Genomic DNA, 23,572 nt, shown 5'->3' with positions numbered 1-23,572 from the left:
CCATGTCACTCGCAGTATCTTACTTTGGTGCAGAAGTGAAATAGTCCCAAATTTTTTGTAAGATGCCCTCAGTTGCTCTAGCACCAGAAAACCGAACCTATCATTTGTTTCAAATTTGCAGACGTGAGTAGCGGGGACTTGTTGGTCAACCAGCACATTTGAACCAATGGCCTCGGACAAAACGAGCAAGCTAACCTATTTCGGTCCCACGCAACGTGTACCGGTGCTGCTGAGCTGTTGAGTTCCATGCACAGAGTGAACTGATTTGCGAAAAAGAATGCTCATAAGCCCGTTCGCTTGGACAATGCGCTTCAACGTCTAATGTATTTTATTCAGGAAAAAAAAAACTGCGCAAGCCAGATGTCGCAGTGGTTTTGCCACTCAAGAGAGATTTTGGCGGGACGTCCTAAAATTTTTTTTCAAGCGCGCGACTGTTCATTTAAATCTGCATAGGGTACAATACCTAACGAACCACGCAAAGGCACACGCATACATATGCTAAAACAGAAAAGAGAGATAGAAAACACAACGTTCCTTTAGTGCCCTAAAACTATAGGCTTCACTGCACAGCTATGGCCAAGGTGATGAAGCGCTTTCGCTTTCCACACTGCTGATGCAGTTCATTACAAAGATCACGCTGATTTACTACCTTTCTCTTCCTTCGGATTTTGTAATTTCTGAAGTTTTCCCTCTGGCCGTACATACGGAGTTTCATGTATTCTTGTGATAACGAATGAGGAGGTACTATTTGTTTCCTTTCATAGTTGTACTTGTTATTCAGAAAAAAAAAAGAAAACTCATTAAGGAAACTTTGAAGCATAGCCACAAGACAGAAAACACTTGCGTCTTGTTTCCAGACAACTGCAATAGAACTGCTAAATTGTCCGAGTGTATTTTCGAACTGCATTTGTGGAGTGATACGCTGGAAGCATCGGTACTTGCCATCGTTTCCGAGCGTCCCAATTGTGACGCCATCGTCGAGCACCCACGATGTCACCGAAATGTAGTCTCTGACTGCGGGAGGCACGTGACAGCGGAGCAGTGCTGAGTTGCCGCGAACCACGTATACGTCGTACACGCTGGCCACAAACTTTTCCAGCACCACTGTTGTGTTGTGGGCAACGGGGGAAGGAAAGGGAAAAAAAAGAAAAGAAAGCAATGCTGCGTTAGATACCGTTGCATGGTTGGGTTTATGGGAACACAAATGCTGAGCACGAAAGACGCAGCCCGTATGTTCAGTATATCCAGTTATGCCAGATTTGGGAAAATTGCGTATTCATAATTTATAAAATAATATCACCATAAGTCTTCCGCCCCTCTACAATTGAGCACTATAGTATGAATCATTCCTGCTAATGTAAACAGATTTTTTTTATTATATAAGTTGAAATACGCTTAAATGTAGGATCGGTTTAGCTCATATTCTACTAACATGTGTTTATTTGAGGATGGGCATTCGCATGCAATGAATATGTCAAATGCTTTTTTATATTGATTGTATTCTTGTACCAAATTGTGCGGTGCACATCTTTCTGTTTCTTTATCTCAGGTTTATTTCATCGCTGCGCGTTCCGTCGAATGGCGAGAGAAGCTTTGACGCTTCGTATACGTATTTCATTGCATAGAGTTGTATATGACCGCCTATCCAATTCAAGTGCAGGTTATAGTGACGTGCACTCCAATGGCACATTCCACTGGTCTCTGCCGCGTCTCGGCTCCAATTGCAACCACGCGGAGCCCAGACCAATCGGAGGCCGCCAGCGCAAACACGTCCAAGCTTCTGCTGTTGAAAGCGAAGACGGCGGACAGTCGAGGCATGCTCAGGCATAAACACAGCCGCGGTAGACTCCGCGCCAACGGTGGAAGTAGTAGGAGCCACGTGACTCGAATGCTGTCGGATATCGGTCGCGCTCTCGGGACGAAGTAGACAGCGACTCCGAGCGCTCTGTGTCCGAGTGCGGCGCTTCGAACGAGCCACGCGAATGCGCCTGGAGCGACTCCATTTTCACCAAATCAGTGTAGATGCGCGCAGCCAGGGTGTTCTGGAGAGTTTTAAAACGACCAGTTCGATGTCCTGAAACTTTGTTGTTAGATAAGTTAACAGACGCAAAGGAAGTACATCTTATACAAAGGAGTATGCAATGCAATTAAATGTCGAAAAAGGTAGGCTATAGTTTGTGCACCTCGACTTCATATGCGTTTCTAACCGTAATTTCACTGTGCGTCGCATAGAATAAGCAAATGCATGGCCAAAAATTAAGAGCAAGGGAATTCAGGTGAAGCGACCAAAAGTAAATTGCAGCCAATAGTGTTTTCTCACGTTCAGTTAGATGAAACTAAGAAGTTAGCAATAAAATATTAAGCATAAAGCAGACAAGATGTAAAAACCGTGCAGTTTTCAGGACAACAAGATGGGCCTCCTCGTTTATGCACGAGATGCAGTGAAGCACTCCGAAACAGTTAGGAATTAAAGACCTTAAGAATTCAAGCTGAACTATTTTGATCAAAATTTCTTTCTGTGTCCCGGCAAATCATATTGTACAAAACAAGCTTACTGCAAAAGATTGCGACGTCGGTCAAGTCTCTTTATCTTCGTGACTAGTTTCGCGGAACCAGCGCAGAGAAACGTAGACTGAGTGAAACAACGACGCAACAGAAATGTAGCAGTAACACCTAAAGCTGTGTTTGTGGTTTATAGCGTGCATTTATAACCTTATTTAACAAGTGACGTGGGGTCGCTTGTGTCAGCTGATGCGTGGCGCTCGCAGGATATAGCCTGTAGTGTGAGGCAGGGGAGTAATACGAAGCACATAATCGTTTCGACCCCAGCTGTAACCTTCATGTGCCACCTTGTCTTGACGTGCGTGATTAAACGTGCCTTCATATAAAACGCAGGAGAGAGAGATAGAGGGAGAGATAGAGAGATAGACAGAGGTATTTATTTTAATAGAAAAGTTGAGAGGTCGGCCTGAATCAATCTTTGACCTGCTACCTGCTACGAGACGCAAAATCAAACACTAATTTGTCCAGCCCGCCATCGTGTATCACCTGCGCTGCTGACGTGGACTTACGCCACCTAATTTGCCTTTGCAGACGCTTTGCAACCTTAAGCGCTGTCGTGAGAAACACGTTAAACAGGTGACAACGCACGCCCCATGAGCTAAGGGACGTTCTTAGGTCATGTCAGTGTTCTGGCTCTAAAGAAGGGCCACCTATGACGGTCGTTGCATTCCTGCGGAATACAAGCCTCCGTCGTATTTTGTAAAAGTTTTCTGCTATATAGTATACCTTGTGTGCGTGTATGTGTTAGTGTGTGCGGCCTATATTATTTTTACTTGCTTTATTTAGGTAGTATATATATATATATATATATATATATTATGGCAAAGAACTCCGACACCGCTGTGGACGACACGAAGGACGCGGACAAGAAGACGCAACAGCGTAGGCTTAGCCAGTCACACCAGGAACAGAGTCTAGGCCGAGCCCCACTTCAGTAGCGCTGGCGATCCGGCTGCGGAGCTCGGCACGGCGCACTTTTTCTTCCTTACAATATATATATATATATATATATATATATATATATATATATATATATATTGCTTAGGTAGCCTTGTTTATAAGCACTGCATGTTGACCGACAATATAGTGCGCGTAACCCCATAACTCTTTGGCGTTATCAAACCATATATCAGTACATAGTTGGCCACATGGGTATACATAAAACACAGAGAACGTACTACTAAAGTGGCGCATATTGCATGACATCACTGATTTCTTTTTAACGCGATAGCGTTAAGGAGCTCGTGTCGCAGAAAAGCCGGTGTCGTCGGCGTCGGTGTCGGGTGTCGGCGTCGGCGTCCGCGGCGTTGGCCGTGAGCGATAAATCATGGCAGGCACTTCATAAATAAAAAGCAACTTCCAAGATGGGCTGGGTGGGAATCGAACCAGGGTCTCCGGAGTGTGAGACGGAGACGCTACCACTGAGCCACGAGTTCGATGCTTGAAAGCGGTACAAAAGCGCGTCTAGTGAATGCGGCGTTGCCTTAGAAACGAGCCCTAGAAAGTTATACTGCGGTGTATATCGGTAATTATGAGCATGTAACTTACAGAAGTCGCATTTACACGAATAGCGAAGTACGTTTCCGCTACATTTCTTCTGCGCTTACCACACACGCAGAGCCATCTTGCGGCAAACAATAGACCCCCTCCTCTCAATGTACGGCGCTGCCCCGACAGGTGGCGCGCCGCGCGCGCATTGGGGCTGTGCGCGGACCGGTGCCAGGCGCCTCGCGTCCCCGACTCCCTCTCCCCTGACGACGCTTCGCCGTGCTCCCACACGGGTTGCAGAATCAAGCGCCGTTCCTTTCTTTAGATTACTATCTATCTATCTCTCTGCCCGTGCCGATCACGACGTTTGGCTGGCGTAGATCGTTTCCCCCTCCGAGACACCGAGTTCTTTGCTTCGTTTCGTTTGTTCAGGCGCGCGTTTCGTTGCCGCGCCGAACGCTGCGTTGCTCGACGCTCACCGCGTGATAGGTGGGCGCAGAGTCCGATGCGGGGCGCCTCGTAAGTGATCACTGTCTGAGCGCATTGTCTTACACCCCTTGGCGGGTCGACGGCAACGCTGTCGCGTTCCACTCTTGAAGGCGAAGCTTAAGCGTCCTCCAATTTTTAACGCGATAGCGTTAAGGAGCTCGTGTCGCAGAAAAGCCGGTGTCGTCGGCGTCGGTGTCGGGTGTCGGCGTCGGCGTCCGCGGCGTTGGCCGTGAGCGATAAATCATGGCAGGCACTTCATAAATAAAAAGCACTTCCAAGATGGGCTGGGTGGGAATCGAACCAGGGTCTCCGGAGTGTGAGACGGAGACGCTACCACTCAGCCACGAGTTCGATGCTTGAAAGCGGTACAAAAGCGCGTCTAGTGAATGCGGTGTTGCCTTAGAAACGAGCCGTAGAAAGTTATACTGCGGTGTATATCGGTAATTATGAGCATGTAACTTACAGACGCATTTACACGAATAGCGAAGTACGTTTCCGCTACATTTCTTCTGCGCTTACCACACACGCAGAGCCATCTTGCGGCAAACAATAGACCCCCTCCTCTCAATGTACGGCGCTGCCCCGACAGGTGGCGCGCCGCGCGCGCATTGGGGCTATGCGCGGACCGGTGCCAGGCGCCTCGCGTCCCCGACTCCCTCTCCCCTGACGACGCTTCGCCGTGCTCCCACACGGGTTGCAGAATCAAGCGCCGTTCCTTTCTTTAGATTACTATCTATCTATCTCTCTGCCCGTGCCGATCACGACGTTTGGCTGGCGTAGATCGTTTCCCCCTCCGAGACACCGAGTTCTTTGCTTCGTTCCGTTTGTTCAGGCGCGCGTTTCGTTGCCGCGCCGAACGCTGCGTTGCTCGACGCTCACCGCGTGATAGGTGGGCGCAGAGTCCGATGCGGGGCGCCTCGTAAGTGATCACTGTCTGAGCGCATTGTCTTACACCCCTTGGCGGGTCGACGGCAACGCTGTCGCGTTCCACTCTTGAAGGCGAAGCTTAAGCGTCCTCCAATTTTTTTATATATCAGCGGAACCATTCTTGAAAACTGCATGCGCCATCGAATACTGCGGTTTACGTAGCACGGAATTTCGGTCAACAACGTAGGGCCAGTGAGCGCACCGGTTTTCGGCATTTTCAAACAATAAATCGCCGCACGAGACCTGTAAGTGAAATTAATGCGGGAAATGTTTGTAGCTATGCATCTTACATAGCGAGCAGCTGCAGGAATCGCTTAACTCTACTTCCACCTCATTAACAGTTTGCGATGGCCTGGTATCGTGTGCAGCATCGCGGCGGATGGAGAGGAGGTCAGAGACCGGGCGAAAATCAGAGGAGATCGGTGCTAAGTGTAACGCAGACAGTTAACGCCTGCTAGAGCGTTCCTTTGGCAAAACGGCAATGAAGATGCGATGAACGAGGCAGAAATCCTACTTCTGTTCTTTTATCAGTAATGACCGGTCTGCCGCTTTAAGTGAAGAAGTTGCAAACGGAGTATTTCATGGGTTGTCTTTTGTGAATTTCTCCGCTTGTAAGGAGATGCCACGCGCGTCTCAAGAGCTGCTGATGATACAGAACCGTGACTGTTCGGAATGCTAAAATACAGGCGGTTTCACGTGTTGGTAGAATTTCATGAACAAACGGGAACCTCTTGAATGTATTACAAACATATAAGTAATTTAGAGTTTGGTTGGGGATGTTTTTCTTGAGTTTCTTAACACCCATTCGAATGCAGGTATACATGTTTGCTACTCTTGCAATTCCACAGTGGGCATGGTTTCATAAATGTGTACTTTCACGTTCCTTGCGTGTGCGTGTGTGTGTATTGACAATGTAATGCGTGGCGTGTCGGCGCTGCTGTTTGTCAATTCTAAACTGTCTGTACGTTTCTTTTGTGTGTCTGTTTTTTTTCCTCTTTCTTTTTCTTATAAAAGCTGTAATGAACTTGTGTTCATGGGCTGTGGCAGTGTCACAACTGGCGAACGATTCGTAGGGAATTCTTCCTGAAGTGCTCTTCGTGCGCAGCAATGCTTTACTTATCAAGCACATAAAGTGCCAGCTGGCGCCTCTCTGCAACCCAGCACTCGGTGGTGCTGCTCGGCGCGTAGTCTCAGCTTCCCCCTATTCTCTTTTTCTTGCCACTTTCTCCTACTTCCTAACGCCGATTTTTAGAAGGCACTAAAGGCTCTTTTGTGCTTTCTGAGAACGTCTGGCTTGTGCGAGCACCTTTGACTTTGTAGCGCTGTTCGTCCACGTCTCTCTACATCCATCTCTTTCTTTCTATCGCTTCTTTTTATTCCCCTTCTCCCTTCTCCCAGCGCAGGGTAGCGAACCGGACTCTTGGCTGGTTAACGTCCTGGCCTTCCTTTTCGCTCTCTCTCTCTCTCTTTAATTCTTGTGTAGTGAATGCAAAATAATTTAAAAGGGCAACGCTCCTACTTTAACCTGTAATCTAGCATTTATTGCGGTAAATAAAGTGACGCTGCTGGATTCATTACGTCTATCACCACGTATACAAATGCCTGAAAGCTTGCACCACGCTCGCGGTTCCTCCTGCACTTCTCTCTGCTCCAGTCCATTTTCTTCATTGACCAATTCAGCTGACCCAGGTGCACACGTTTACCGCATTCGGATACGACCCGCAAACACAAAATCTCGCGTGGCGACCGCAGCACAGCCTCCCCATCCCCCCTACCTATCCGTTCTAGTGACGCCACTGATCAGAGCACAAGACTATGTGCCACTCATATGACGAGAGCGTCTGCAAACCCCTGCCAAATACATTGTCTGTATACTAAAAGAAATCTGCAAGTATTCCCACTTACGAGAAATTACTCACAGAATGCGTTTGCTCTCATTTATAATGCATTTGATATTTTACGGCGAGAGCGTTTTTTTTTTATTGATATGGTATAAGGAGATGTTGGCGCACAGTTTAAGGCGCCGGATACTCCTCAACTCTTGAGTGGTTCCGTCATACATCGTACAGGGTTCAAGGTTACATATCAAATAGTCTTTTCGTTAATAGCCCCATGACGCAAAAATTCTGGTGTGAGTATCGGCGCCGGTGTGGTTGGAGTTTTCCGTGAGCGCAAATTTCCGCATATATTTAGGTATATACATATGCCACGCCTTGCTATATGACACATGCATATGACATATGACATATGCCATGCTTTGTATGTGCGGGTTATATTGCCACACCATTCTATCAATAATATTACTCATACCTTGTCTTACATTTTTGACAAAACAATTTCTCAGAATTTTGAGAATGACAACCTATAAACAATATCCATGAAACAAAACACCGACAGCGCATGTATTTTATGTTAAATCTTCTCAACCTTAAATATTAAAAGTGCGGAACGATAACAGAAGCCTGAGAATGATGAAACTTTATCGACGCGATTGTGCACTAGCTCCCCGATCGGCCCACGCAAAGGGTTGCGTTTCAACCAGAAAGCTCGCCTTCGCGCATAGCATTGGCCGCCAGTGTTTTACGGTAAACGTTACGGTTAAATAAGCTGCAGTTGCCGGTGTAGCGTGATAATCATTCAGGGTATATTTGAATGCTATACCGGCATTCCACTCCCAAAGATGGAGCCTAAGCGTCCTTTAAATTTTTAAAGAGCGCAGTGCAATGGAGCTGCTTAAACAACATTTGAAGAAAAAAGAACGTAATGCTATCGTACGAAGCTGCCTCTAATCGCTTCACCTCCGCCGAGTGCCAACTCAAGTGCGATAAATATTCCTGTGATCTCGCACGACAGGCACCGACAACGTCTTCTTGCTGCGTTCGCGCTGTCGGTTACCCGGCTCCACAGAAGGAAATTAAGAACGCCGCATCGTTATCATAAGTACATCCGCGCTGAAAATACCGAGATCGGTGCATGCCAAGCTCAAGCAAAACAAGATCCTGCGTCTTCGGATTTGTTGCCAATAAATTCATCGTCTTGTAAAGTGCCGAATTGATCCGTTGGAATACTTCCTGTCGAAAATGAGGTTCGTATATCTTATATGCCTCGTGTTTGTTATTTGCTACCGCGTGCGCAACCAAGCAAGCGAACAGGGGAACATAACTGTTCTGCTTAATGAACTCTAGGCTTACTCAACACAGTCTATGTATTGTGACAAAAAAAAATGTTGAAGAACTGACCAGTTCGCACTAGTGTTGCTTAGTAAAGCCAGACGAATCCTACTCAATCAAAACTGGTGAATTATTCAACAAATTGTTTATTTTGCAATGATGTCCGACAGCTTTATAGACGAGACATCAAAGAGTCTATAGCTATGCTGGTCCTACAAAGGGCAACTAACTATATTTCTTCTGGCGGCGCTCTGTCGTCTAGCTAAACTGTACCGTTCGAAATCGGTATCGCACCTCAAGTTCCATATGCAACGAGGATAAAAGTGCTGGTGATAAGGTGCTTCGAGAAAACAGAACAGACGATGCAAAAAAGCGAGAGACATCAGCAATGCCGAAAAGCTAACCGTAATAAGCAAGGGAACAGCTCATGGGTTTTATAAAGCATACATCACAAGAAGGGCCTATCATATACGCATGGAATTTGGCTTGAAGCTATGGGTATTGGGCTTGAATTACGTAACAATTCTCTCCATTATCTCTCAATTTTTGTCGTTCTTCATACTGCTTCGCATGAACGCACGCTTCGCTATATATAAGAAGCGCCGAGATCGCCCACTCAGCGGGGCGGATGGTAAAAATGCATGGAATCGCACGAAATGAATCCTTGCGTAGTAAACGCCTGTGTGTGTGCACACACATAACTGTCCCTTTTTTTGGTTGTTTCTTTATAACCATTTCATCGGTGTCGGCTCATTTCAAAGTACACCCCATTCCACCCTTACACTATGATACGCTGCATTATGTAATTTTTTCATCTCCTTTCGGACGCTCCGATGCTGTGTAGCTAACACAATTCCATTCATTTAGTCCTAATTTTGTCGGATAACTCTATCGTCTAAGTGTGACATTTATCGTTGTTACTCACTCAGTGCGGAGACTTGCGCCGCGCACGATTCGTCATGGGGCTTTTTTTTTATCCCATAAAAATCTCATGACTCGTTGTAGGGTACTCTTAACAGCTCCTCCGTACGATCACAATCAGAGAAAACACCCAGACATCCACGAATGAAAGAGTGGAAGGAAATGTCAAAAATAAGTTACATAATTATTCCTAAATGGTATAGCTTTCACTGCATAGCAAATGTGCCGCAATGCGATATTTTCCTTTCTTTTTCTGACGATCTATCTGGGTTGCGTATTGATTTTCACACAGTGTTCCAACATTCAGTTGGAGAGAACCACATGGAAAACATCGATCGACTGTAAGTCGATTCCATCTGCCTTTTTTCTTTCGTTTCTTCTTTTTCTTCCGTTTCGTAACATGTTGCACCCGTTGTACGGGTCTAAAAAAATGTCGCAACACTCAGCAAACGAAGATTCTTTTGGCAAGACGACGTTCACACGTACCGCTACCAGAATGGCTCAGAGGAAAGCACAGTTAAGAAGGCTGCCCCGCAAGTTGTTTAACACAGCTTCATGTGTGAACAGCACAAATATAAAGCTTATAATGACGCACTGGGAATGCGTAGCTGTTGTCTTGCCATTTTCAATACACTGCTTCTTATAGTGAAAGTAGTGTGTCACGTTCATGATGCTCCTCGAGTACATTACGAGTGAATGGCACTGCTTCAATGCCCTTCGGCATTTCCTCTTTTGTGTCGCAGTTTATCGTTCGAACTTGCCGTACTCTGCCGCCGCACGGAGGCTTCACGAATGAAACGCATTCCTCTTCACATTGGGTTATCCCCCAGACTCGACGCAATCCGAACAGGTGTTTGGTCACCAACGCCGGGTTATAAATGAGAAAAATTCGAACCGCTGCCTGGTCGGTTATGAAATGCACAATACAGCGTACAACAAGTGTACTCAAAGTCGCTGCAGTTACATTAGAAATGTATTTACTACCGCATACCGGTCACGCTGAATTGCTCTCTTTCTGGCGACACAGCAAACACTTAGCTGCTAGGGAAGCTGACACTTGTTTTTTCCTTTTCAGCAAAGGGAACGGCGCCTTCTTTCCCTTAGAAGTGTTGAACAACCTATGCTTCACCGAGCCATCCTGCAGGAAAAAAAAATGAACGCAATAAAAGAAAAGAAGAAGAAAAGACTCGTTGCTTTATTCACTAGGAATCCGCCGCTCATATTGCTCCGCTTTAATATAGTAATGCCCCATAATCCATTTAATACCGCAATATTTGCTTAAATAGCCTCTAGAAATGTTCAGTCAATGTTGGTACATCTTACAAAGTCATCTTTCAAAAGTTTCGAACGATATATGGGGCCGCCGCTTTTACTTCGTCAGTACCAACGGACGTACTCACCTAATTCGCTAATTAGCACCTAATGTGCTAATTCGCTCAAAGTCGCTGCCTGGGAGCCCTGAGTCACACAACTTCCCTTAGAATCATAAATATTTTCCTGCAGGAAATGGCCATTTCATCCCTGGGCATTTGTAAACGATTGAAGGAAGAACAATGGATGAATGCAAAAAGGCTGTTATCCGTGAACTATGCTAACCAAACGTGAACAAAATAGGGACGTGTAGAGGTTCAACGTAAGGCAAGAAAGAGCACGCCTCTTTATCCATTAATGCACGAACGATATCCGAAGCGTGGTAAAACAGATCAGATGAATAGATTTTATGTTCTGGTGGAAAAGAGTAATTGAGACTGAAGATATCGGATACCTTCAAGAAGGAAGACAAGAGTTGGGAAAAAAAAGCGTGTATGGGAGGGGGGGAGGTAGGGAGTTTTAAGAAAAATGAATTTCAATAGGAGGAGAGACCTGTGAGTTTCGTGGAGGGATCTATTATTTTCAGCTGGTATAGTGTGGACATGGTGGAAGACGAATAGGAGGAATAGATTTTCAGTAGGCCATGCTTCCGAGAGCATCCATGCGACGCTAAACGTCCAATTTCCGTCGTCTTTCTTTCTTGTGCTTCTTCCGCTCTGTCTTTCTATACGGGGCTGCCACGTATAAAGAGCGCGTTGACGGCTGTATCGGGTCCTTTCTGACTAAGAGAGAGGGCGCCTATAGAACGTGGAAAAGAACGCATTGAAGGCCCTACGTGGAAGAAACGATTCAGAAAAACTGCCGAACAAATCTTCCCCTCCGCTTCTCAAATTGCTTTATTCGCAGTAAACGGAAATCTATAAGGCTCGATTCGATCAACGAGATATGTAAAGATATCATTACACCAAGTAGCTCGAGCAATTTTCAAGAAAGCAAAGCCAGCTGAAAGCGAGTGACGTAAGATCATCCCCTAAATAGCGTAAATGCCCTTGAAAAGTTCTTTTTTTTCTCCACTCTTTCGTTGCTAACCACCAACAAATTCGCCACGTCTATTCGGGTTTTACTAGTGCGAGGAAAGTGAGCAGTCCTAAGAGTGAATTTCTGTAAAGGAGTCCGTTTGTGATCTCAGAACCTTACGTCCAGAGATCATAAGTTAAGGCTAAACAACTTTTTTTACTAGGTTGCGCTGTATATTTGTTTGATAAAATGTTGTTGTCTTACTAGATGAAGTGCATAAAGAGGCGTCCTTTGGAGGAGACGTTAGCCTACTTTTCTTTTTTCCGCGCGCAATAATGTAATCTGCTCTATGGTACCGCAGCATTATGACTTCAAACTACCATTCGCGCAAATACTGATGTATTTTGTATGACAACCATCCGCCGAGGGCCGAGAGGTATAGTGTGAGCGCAGAACGTAGCGGGAACTCCGAAACAGAATTCAATGTAGGACAAACTGCTGCGTGCCTGAAGTTTCCGCCACTGTTGCCTCTGTTCTCAGTGTGCAATGCTGCTCAAAAAGAGTTGATTAGCACTTTAAAGTTCCATGACGCTTCTTTGTTTTACGCGCGATATGAGCTGGGTGACAACGCTTTGGTAACGCATTTGTCACTCTTGGTATAAAGAAGGGGACGAACGAAGGATTCTACCGCGATCTCTTCACGGCAACCTACTTGCCACACAACCCAAGAAACAGAAAGATGCACCCGTTCTTTGTTTTCTCTGATTCAGAAATGGACAGTACTTTCCCAAATATATTCAACAATCACTCCGCTGCTTACAAAAAAAAAAAACATTAACACTTTCACAGGCGCTGCAGTATACTCGGAGTACTGCAGTGCCTGCGAAAGTAGTGGCCTGTTCAGGTGGTTCTTGAACATGCAACACTAATTCATCGAAAATCGAGAAGGTGTACATTTTGTACCACACAAGGTATACCACACGGGCATGCATTCTAGGATTACTAATAAAGGAAAAAAAGTCCGACAATTGATGCTATAATGTAAGACTTGAAACCCGTCATTCGAGAAGTCACGAATTGGTTTCAAACACGCAAGAAACTGACGCTGATAATTTCTGAAGCGTAATAAATTCTTGCTAGCTTTATCAGAAAGACCGAAATTGAATTTTTAAAGAGCGCGACTGTGAAACCCTTGCCGATGTCACTAGTGGTGTGAGCTTTATACCATCTTCGTCAGGTGAGCAACAAGCGAGCGACATTAAACTGCAATCTCACTGATGAATCCGGGGAAGTTTCTTGATTATATCACACCCCAGGTGTATGTATAAAGAATTGCAAGAGCATCTTTTCAAATGCCTTATATATATATATATATATATATATATATATATATAAAGAGAGGGAGAAAGGCAAAGAAAAGACGGGGAGGTTAACCAGAGATTTGCTCCGGTTGGCGAGTTGGCTAGCCTGTACCGGGGAAGCGGCAAAGGGATGCGATAGGTGATAGAGAGAAAAAGAATTATACAGCGAAGTAACCCAGGAACCGAGGTCCGATGCAAAGCCGTAGTTCATTCAACATGACCCAGTGTAGGGCAACTCTGATACACCATTGGGTCTAGATGGGATACACTTCCCGTTCTGCTGGAGTCAGGTTTGCCCTTTCTACGCAGAGCTCGGGAACCACGCCCTGCTCGAGACTTTTGCATCACCACGTCCGGTAAGCATATTTTTACCACGATCCGTACAGAACTCGTGAGAGTCCTCGTTTTTATTTTACTCGATCCGTAAATTTATTGCGCACCCTGTGGTCCCATGGTGAAAATCAGTCACGTTTTTGTATGCATGACCAGCGTGTGCTCTTCTTCAAGCTCTACCCTATACTGCCGCTGATGTTTTCCTTGTAAATGGGTGGTCGACCTGCTCTAGGTGTATCCTAAAGCGTTTTCCACCGGGAGGCCGCGCCTTCTGTTGGAAACCGATAAGGAGGAGCGCGTTCCTGAGCAACGGCGATGGCTGCTTTCAATCCCGCATGCTGTAGCTCTTTCTCTAACACTCCCTTCCTGTTCGCCTACTTTCGATGTATAGAGTAACCTTGGCAATACGCTCTCGCACTTTAAAGCGCATGTCAAAATCGTGATGGCACCTGCGCTCAGGCGATCAAACGCGTTAGAACCTGTTCGACCTAAGCCGAAAACGAAGGTAGTACAGCGCCGCCCATTTCATACCGTTTCTACATAGCGTTAGTTTCTGTGAATGAGTACGGGAGGCCGATCCGGGAGATTGTGCAGTCTAACGCGGCGTCTCTAAGGGCGGCTGCCGCAAGCGAAGAACACCAGATACTTGTCCGTATGGCGCGCGTACCGAACGTCCCAACGGGCTAGTCGGCTGAGTATGCGTCCGAACATATGACTGAACATCCTGAGTGTTCTCAGGTGATTGACGATTTTGTGTCTTCGATTGCCTCTCCGAAGGCCTTTTAGATTAGTGCAGTCTAGCCAAACGATGCATTTTTTTAGCAGCGAGTGACCTGCTTTGCACGTGTGTACCTGTTTTATTTGTTTTGTTAACAAGGTAACAAATAATAAGGAAAACAATCCTGGGCTTGTGGTATAGAGCATTGGGCTGGTTTGCTCGGAGGCAGAGGTACGATTCCAGAATCAGTGATATTTCTTTTCTATTACAAAGGTTGGAAGTGTGATGAGAGAGGAAATGCCGACCTTCCATGAAATGCTCGGAATAAGGCAAACAATGCTTCTCATTAAAAAAGCGTGCTCCTTCTATTACATATACATGAGAGATAACAAAAGCGCGAACCCAGGCACTTTTGACGGTGAATATTAAGGTACCCGAGAGATATGAGAAATAAAAGAAAGCCACATATTATCAGGAAGAAATGTCGGGTTGTGTTTCTCCCGCTACAGCGGAAAGGAGCTACGCACACAGGTTGGGGCTATAGAAAAGGAAGAGGTGAAATTGCATTAAATCTCCGCGCATGTAAAACTTCTCAATTTAGTCACTTGTCGACGGGAAAAAATGTTTTACGAACTGAGGAGCATTAATCAAAACTGTTGTTCCGCACCGCTCCAGCGCTTTTCTGCCTCAGGGCGCCATTGTGGTCTTAATGTTTCTGCCAGCAGGTGCTGCTCATAATCTCCGTGACGTTCTGAGTGGCACATAGCTGGTAGGCAACTGAAGTCTCAAAGGAAAAGCTTCAGGTTCGGAGGGTACGTTATAATAAAGTTTATTATTTCGGTCCCTCATTCTCCATGCGCTCACGTACTTGTGCAGCTTATAATTGGTACTGATGGCAGCGCGGTTCCAGCACCGCTTCGCTTAACGAGATAAGCCGTATCTCTCGGGTCGATTTTTGCACTCAGCCAGGCAAACGAACTCATCCATCACAGTGGAAAGATAAGTGGAACCATTCAATCGGCGAAAACTCTATGGAACAATGCGGTTTCTGGGTGCATTAGGGGAGATTTCGCTGGCTGGCGATTTCGCAGCGATTACTCAGCCTTGGAAGGGTCTAATGGCTCCAGGAGCCGGCAAATAAATCAGTTGAGAATTTCGTCGTCTGCTTCCTCCGCGACGAACAATACCGGTCACGCAGGCGGGCAATCGCCACGGTACGGTAATTTGCACCAGCGAAGCGGAATACCCTCGGCCAGCTGGCTGGACGTGGGGCAATGAGAAATGGCTGTTTGCCGTGCGAGAAGGCTTAGCAAGGCGTCGGTGGCGCGCCTTTTCGTGAGGTCATTAGTCGGCGAGCAAAATAACGCTGTACCGGGGTACGGGCGAATCGATGCCGTGCGCATTGCACTTCTTCGGAGTCGGAGCTATACGCGCGAAATGTTTGGATTGATCGGCTCATAAATTTCCGGTGGGACCCGGCTGCGCCTGCTTGATGTAACGGCGTGTATCCTGCACAGGAAAGTCCTGCACAGCTTCGGCGACTTCGGTTTCCGAATGCTGCTTATATTCCCACTCACGTGGCGGATTCCGGGAGCCTCCTTCTATAGTAATATGTATACTTGGCAAGTGATTCTGCCGTTAACTCGTTCACTGCAGTGATTGGCTTTCGTAAGTAATGATGCGGTAAGCATTCTCAGGATACTTAACGTACTTTGTGGAATGTTCGTGTGTTTGTTTGTTTCTATGTCTCTAACCTTTTTCCCGCCAACATGGGACCCTGGGTATTCCATGGTCTAACGGCTAGAGCATCGAGCTGCTGTGCCGAGGAAATCGGGAAGAAATAAAATAAGCTGATACTCCTCTTTGTTTTTTGCACGAAGTCATCTGAAAACTACGGCATCGCCAGCTGCCCGCATAATCTTCCCATTCATGCTTTACCCTTCATTTCACATTTTATCTTTTATAACGGATATGGACATGGTGGAATTATCAATAGGTACACAGATGTTCATCGCTGAAAGGTAACTTCAGGAAAATTTTGAAAGAAGAAAGAAAGAAAGGGGGAAAGCCAAACATGTCGAATTATATATGCAATTTGATAAAAAGGACCAGCTTTTCAAAGACATCTGAAAGGTTCAGGTAGTTGTATGTATGTACACCCGCTCCATCTGACAACGGTGCCCCTGACTTGTTGGAGGACAATCGGAGGACTGCCAACAGTGCCACATGACATGTAGCCATGCGACACTGTCGGTTGTCCTCCATTTCAGCTCAGCTCAACCTACAGGCCATCTTAATTTGCTTTCGGGAACCCCGATAAAGAGAGCGACAAATAAATGAGAAGAGAGAAGCAGAGAAGCTTCTGGTTTGATACTCTACTCTGGGCGACAAAAATGAGGAAAACTATGGTGGGACATATAGCGGAAACGGAAAGTAAACACGCAAGAAAAGAAGAAACAAACGAACAGGTAGGTTTTTTAAAGTAAAATCAAATGAATTCCCCCTCTCCCCATTAAGGCGTGGTACATGATTTACGGCGTTAATGCGATTAGCAATATATCTTAGGAGGGCTGTGTAATTGGTGATGACATCTTGTACGCCTATATTTTGTGATCCGTAAGTTCACAAAACATACGCGTACAACATTTCGGCTGAAGCCACTACAACCAAAACAGCCGGACCATTTTTCTAATAAAGTTTACTTTCTTCTTCTTCCGTATGATGAACAGCGGAACATATCCGGTGATCCATACCCAGTGACCCAATCTAACGTCAAAGAGGTTCATCGAAGAGTCGCACACACTTAGTGTCACATACCTGGTTATTCAAGTTGGCGCGAAATGAAAACAGTTAGATCCGCACATAAATAGATACCAGGAAGTGAGAGAAGTAACATAAGATTGCTCATCGAATTAAAAGGTTTCGTGTGGCAGCCGAAAAGCAACAGCAGTTTTTATCACTTTGCTTTCTTTATTCACTGAACGTTTTCTACGGCGACGATCCTAGATTATCTTCATTCTTCAGACATTGCGGAAATAACTCCAGCTATTAAATTTTAGTTTCAGCACTATTACTAATTGAAGCTCCCGGGAGCTGGATGAAAAAAAAAAGCATGAAAGAAAAATGATAAGATGAAAGAAAAGCATTCAGATTGACAAATGTTTTGAAAGCTCTCGATTTATCACTGGGGACGGTCTTCGCCGTCCAGAAATATCAGAAGAGAACGAATGTCGCAGTGATCATTCCGGATCGCTCTACTCTGTCTGACGTATAAGCGACCCTAAAAAACGGATTCCTCTAATGCGTTTTCTCTCTTAGATTAGTGTGAAAAAGGAACCCACCCCTGCACTGATAGCCGATATCTTGGCTCTTCTTGCTCTGAAGGGTCGTGTAATTGCTTCCAAAAACATCTTACGCAATAACCTTATGAAACGACCAGCAGACATAATAAATAAAAATGCGGGGCAATGGACTCATAAGCTAAAAGTTATTTTTGGCTTGCTTAACCGTGCAATTTTTTTCGGTAAAGGCAACCTTGTTATAAAAATAATACTTGCGTTATACGTGGGAGACTTGACGTTAATTTCGACCAGTTCGGGTACATTAACGTGCACCAAACGCATGGTACATGAGTGTTCTTGTACTTGGCCCCCGTTAAACAAAAAGTATTCTTCTGTTCACATATACGGGTTATAGGTGCCACAGTGTATAACACCTATCACTATAGTGCTGATTCCTTTTTTTTCATATAGTTGAAATTTCTATGAAAACCTTATACATTTTAGGCTAGGAGCTCTCGTTTTAGAGTGTCAGTTACTGTAACACCGTGAACGGCTTGCTGCCGTCCCCATAGATAGCCCGAACAGTAGTTCGAAAATAAAAAAAAGAACTCAAGCTGTGCGATGTGGTTTGCCGGTCTAAAGAACTGAGACGTTTTCTGTATCACAGTCGCTATTTGTTCCATAGAAAGTTATTCTCATTTGTGTCTAGACAAGCCTTAAGCAGCCCTAAATCAGGAAAGGTCCATATTACATGGTAGAAAAATACAAAAACACCTGTGTGCTTAGATGTCGGTGCGCGTTAAAGAACACCATGTGGCCCAGTTTATTCCGGAGTCCTTCACTACGGCGTGCTTCATTATGAGATCATGGTTTGGCACGTAAAACTCCCTAATTTAATTTATTGTAATGTGGACCTTTCCGAAACGTACATAATATTTAGCACAGACGGGCCGCAATCAGCGAGTGAATCAGTTTTAACCACTCGCAGTAAAACGTGCAGAACGGATTCAAACGAGCTGTATCGAAAGTGGCAATTCAAAGGGGAAAAAAAGCCACGGACTTCAGCAATTCTTTGCAATCTGCACGCACTTACTGCAACAAGAACAAGTTCTTACGGCGTACACCGCTATTTTGACTACTTAGTGCTATATGCTGAAAAAAGAACATCGTTGCGTTTCGCGCAGCGTCGTCTTTCTCCGCTGGTGTAACTTCAGACGCCCCGACGCCCCCCTTCTCAGTCTCCATGGCATTCCGTACTGCCCAAAAAGAAAGAAAGAAAGAAAGAAAGAAAGAAAGAAAGAAAGAAAGAAAGGAAGAAAGCGGAAGTTACTCCTGAGGTTCTAAACTGATTGTCTGCGCCGGCACAATTCTTATTCAGAAAACCGCGATCTTGTTTTTGCTTGCTTGCTTGCTTGTTCGTCAAACAAATACGCTCACCAACCACGCGGTATTGGCCAAGAAGCGAGCGTGTATAGGGAAGGGGGTGGTTTTGCTACGGCAAATAATTTCCGAACGTGAACGTTACATGATAGCTGAGTAGTCAGGCCGTCCCGCTCCCCTATGGCACAGCACTCGACCGCGGGAGCAAAACTTCGATTCCGAGTAGGTATTGTTGAGTGAAGCTATGCAGTTCAGCGGCCATAGTAGAGGGCGAAGCTGACGACAATAACGTTGCCTGACAACTACGTAACGGAAAAGGTAGGAATGGACGGTTAGAGCAAGCCCGTTTCGAAGCACATGCTGTGTCCCTGCAGTGTAGAAAAAATATATCAACAACAACCGGAAAGAACGAAGCGTTCAGTAACTCGGCAGCATAGTGAAGCGGAACAAAAGTAAAAAGGGAGAAGAAAAACAAGAATAACAACAAGAAACACTCTGCGGGCCAGATTCACGTGCCGGGCGATAGGAGCGACGAACACAGACAAAAAGCGACAGGAACCCAACGGTCGGCACCGACAACCAGCCCCCTTTCGAGAGGCGACGCATTACGAAGACAAATGGACCCGCAGAGCAGCGATTGGCGTTCTCCCAGAACGCGCAGACTGTTACTTATTCGATGCTTTCTTCTGTCTTTCTTCTTTTTTTTACCCTGTTCTGCTAGTCTTTCGCAAGGTGTCACCTTCGCTTCCGGCTTAGCGGTCTTTGCTTCCATACACCGAAGATATTCGCTATTAAGGACACCCTTCTTTTTTTTTTTTTCTGTGGCTGAGGGGTGACTTTTCATGCAAGCCAGTTTTTTTTTTCTTCGAAGAAGACGAAGCTGATTGCATTTTTCATCTGTGCTTTTAAAGCGTTAACGTGAAACACATACGTAATGCAATGAAGTTTTGGCGCATTACGTAGGGAGGCCGATTAGCTATCGTAGATCATGTAATAGCTTGACTGTTGACAAACATATGTAAACATCGCTGTTGTCATTTTTACGCTTGGTGCTTTCATGGTTTCCATCGAAATGCATTTTCACGGTGCGGAAGTTTCTGTGCATCAGTGACTCTGTACCCATGTGCGTTTTATGTAAGAACTTCAGCAGTGATGAAGGAGAAAGGAAGAGAGAAATCGAATTTTCCTTGCCAGCACAAATATTTAAATACGAGCAAAATGAGATTAATTGCCATAGAAAGTCATAGCAGATGGCACGCAGAAGAAATAGATAAATGTACGATACAGTAATATAGAAACGCTTCAAATAAAGCATCCAAAACTATTTCCAAGCATTTCTTGAAGTTCTATCAGAGAATTCCTTTGTAAAATACTTAACGTAGTTCTTACGTTCGGCTATAGCTAAGATTCATCCGCCGTGGCTGCTGAAGTGACTATGGTGTTTGGTTCCTAAGCGCTAGCTCGTGGGATCGAAACCCGGCTACGGCAGCCGTATTTCGCTGGGAGCGAAATGCGAAAGCACCCGTGTACTTAGGCTTAAGCGCAGGTTAAGGAACCCCAGGTCGTCCAAATTTCCGGATTCCTCCAGTACGGCGTTCCTCATAATGAGTTCGTCGTTTTGGCACGTAAAACACCATAATTAAATTTTTTTGGGTAAGATTCAAGAAACAGCGAAGGGTGAAATACTCGGAGCCTCCTCTCCCCCCCCCCCCCTTTCCCGTGAAGCCTTTAATATTCCTTAGAATTCGTTGAAAGCAACAACGGAAGCCTGCTTCTTCTTCTGTAAAAAAAAGTAATGTTTTCTTTCCAGTTTCAAAACAGTTTCGTCTGTTTACAGGCGCACGCAAATGCTACATATACTTTAGAGAAACAGTGGTGTCTTTCACGCTTCGCTTCTAGTAGCGCTAGTAGCGACAAGCATTTCCCTAAGTGTATTTCTCAACATTCTTCTGAAATTTATCGTAGATCAGTTATATTCTGTAATTTCTATATTTGTATGTTTCTATTCTTGTGTTTTGAAAAGAGGATCAGTGGCATAAAAATAAAAAAAGTAAAGTACTTGTCACTGTACACCCTACATACTTACTCTAGAGATTTCTCAACCAGGAAAAAAAAAGGAAAAGAGAAATATGCATTACAGTCGATACAGAGTAGAGTGAGTGTTTCCTTTTCGTTGAATGTCACCGTTCTGAGCACTGCGACTTCTTCGGCAGAGTGACCTGTCGCCTCGAATCGCTTCTTGCCACTGATGCCCTCGAAGCAAACAAAGAATACAGCGTCCAAGTGAAGCTGCGTGGCTTTCGGTAGCTCGCTTTCGCGTTTTCGCCGACCCAATGGGCTGTCTGCACTTGGCTTTTTTATAGCTTGTTTTGAAAGACTTCCTTGCGAAAGCGCTGCTTTTTTCTCGCGAAGGGGCCGAATTTACCCGTGATGTAGAAAGAGTCAAAACACATTTTATCGCAAGTTTCTTGGCTTCTTTGCCGACTTCACATTCAAGCATACGGGGCTTAACGTCGTTACAGATACAGACAAAAGCGTGAATCGGACGATTTTGAGTTTGAAACAGAAAGGAGCGCCTCGGTCATTGAGCTCACACTTTTACTGAGCGTCGTGTCAACGCTATGGTTGTTTATTCTCTGAGGGGGGGGGGGGGGGGCAGAGGGGTTGAGATGAGGGGGCGGGGTCTTTTTTTTTTTTTTTTTGTCGCAGAGGTGGCGGGTCCGGCGCCACTATTATTTTGATGTTTACGCTTGCGAACAGAATCATATACACTATCCTTCTTATTGTCAGGAACAAAATGTTGTTGTTGGGCAAGATTTTGCGCCAGTGATACTTCACCCCAAATTTTTCAACAAGCTTATACGTAACTGCGATAACATGTCAAGCATGGCGTCCAGATGCAGAGCACAAGGTCGTTGGCACATAGATTTAACATCAGCGCCTATACGCACTCGTGCCCCATGTGACCCTGTCGGGTACGTGAGACTCAAATGATAAAAAAGTGGAACCTCAATGTTAGCGTTTCCCGTTTAAAGATGAATATCTCCAAATAGCTCCACTATCGAAATTCCTGCTAAGCGCACTTGCCTTTGTGACTGATAAGCTTCTATGCACGATTGCTGCGCTGTTGATAGATAGAAGGAAAACTAGATGTCAATTACCTAGTCAATAATTGATTATATGAATGTACTGATCTCAGGCGCAGCTAATAATGGATTGCCGGAAACAAAACTGCTTGATTTCTAATGCAGTGGCACCCTTTTGAGCGGCATAGTAGAGCAAGACTAAGCAAATTAGTTTATGTTATGTACATATCTTAAGGATAACTGAATGTGTTCGCTGAGAAAGGAATTATTATAGCAAATTATGACATGCAAACTTGCAAACATGCAAACGTGACATGCAACGTGCAAAATACAGGGTGCGGGCATTATTTACTCGTCGATCACAGAGTTTTCACGGAGCTGCCTCTCCTTCGCTGGCTTCGTCACCGTCGACAACCTCTTACCAACCTTCCACTACCTTGAACTACATTCGACTTTCTTCCAGAAGGCTTTTAAAAAGCTATAGTTTTCCTTAGCTATATATACGTCAGCTACTTTTGGTGGTTGGAGAGAGAGAGAATAAACTTTTATTCTGAGAAGCGCATTGTGCCCAGTGGGTGTGCGGCCTCCTTATTCGAGGTAACCATGGGCGCTGGCCATCTTTCCTGCTCGTTTGATGACGCTGCGCTGTCTCTGCGGGTCCAGGTCTGATAGCTTGGCCTCCCGCTGCTCTTCGGTTAGTGTTTGGGCGTTTTTTTTTTTTTCGACACATTCCCATATCATACGGCATAGGGTGCCTGGGACATTACAGTACGTGCAGAAGTATGGACGCTGAATAGGTGAGATTCGGGGCAATATGATACCGCGGACGTAGCTGCTGCTTTGTGATTTCGCGAGGGTTATTGCATCTTCACTAGCTAGGCTGGGGTGAGCTGGCGGGTAAGTTCTTCTGTATAACCTGTGTGTTTTGCTTGGGCGATCTCGCACAATGAACAGTGGTCCATGCACCATGATTCATGTTACCTACTAGCTTGATTGCGCCGCTAAGTATATGTGTTACCTGCTATTGCGTGAAGAAAAAAACAACGTGTGCCACTGGGTAGACGGCCGAATAGACAACTTGCTTCTGGCTTCTGTCTGGCATAGTAATCAACTTGGGTTGCCGGGTATGTTCCACTTAATATGTGCCCTAACAGAACTTCAGCGCTGCTTATGTTGTATTTGCGCGTGCGCGTTGTTGACCAATCCGCCAGAATGCATTCGCCAAGATGACACCGGGGGTACGTAGCCTTAAATATACAAAAGCGATAGCACCGCTTCCGCTACGGACGGCCACGCTTCGAGCAGGGCCGCTTGACGAATAGTTATTGTGACGAGGGGACAGCTATACGACACAAAGGAAAATGGGAATTGCTACGGCTTTGAAGTTGGGTGCAGTTAATACAAGATAAACTGTGTCGCGGTATCATGCGGCACCATGCTTGGCAGAGAGATTGCCACTTCGTGTGTTTTCTTAAGTGCCCATAAGGCTTCCTTATGTAAAGGATAGCATTGGGTTGCGTGGCTGTTT

The 23,572-nt window shown here is 45.4% G+C and overlaps 1 protein-coding gene across 1 annotated transcript in view; it reads right to left on the bottom strand.

Annotated features, from left to right (window-relative positions):
* LOC142578266 (cell adhesion molecule Dscam1-like) overlaps positions 1 to 23,572 on the bottom strand; it is a 180,878-nt gene that overhangs the window by 70,813 nt on the left and 86,493 nt on the right. The window contains exon 4 of the mRNA XM_075687667.1: positions 943 to 1,104. Within this exon, the coding sequence (XP_075543782.1) occupies positions 943 to 1,104 (162 nt within the window). The remainder of the gene's footprint in view (positions 1 to 942; positions 1,105 to 23,572) is intronic.

Source organism: Dermacentor variabilis, chromosome 4, assembly GCF_050947875.1.
Source record: "Dermacentor variabilis isolate Ectoservices chromosome 4, ASM5094787v1, whole genome shotgun sequence".
NCBI classification, from domain to species: domain Eukaryota; kingdom Metazoa; phylum Arthropoda; class Arachnida; order Ixodida; family Ixodidae; genus Dermacentor; species Dermacentor variabilis.
This window is presented reverse-complemented; position numbering and strand designations above follow the sequence as displayed.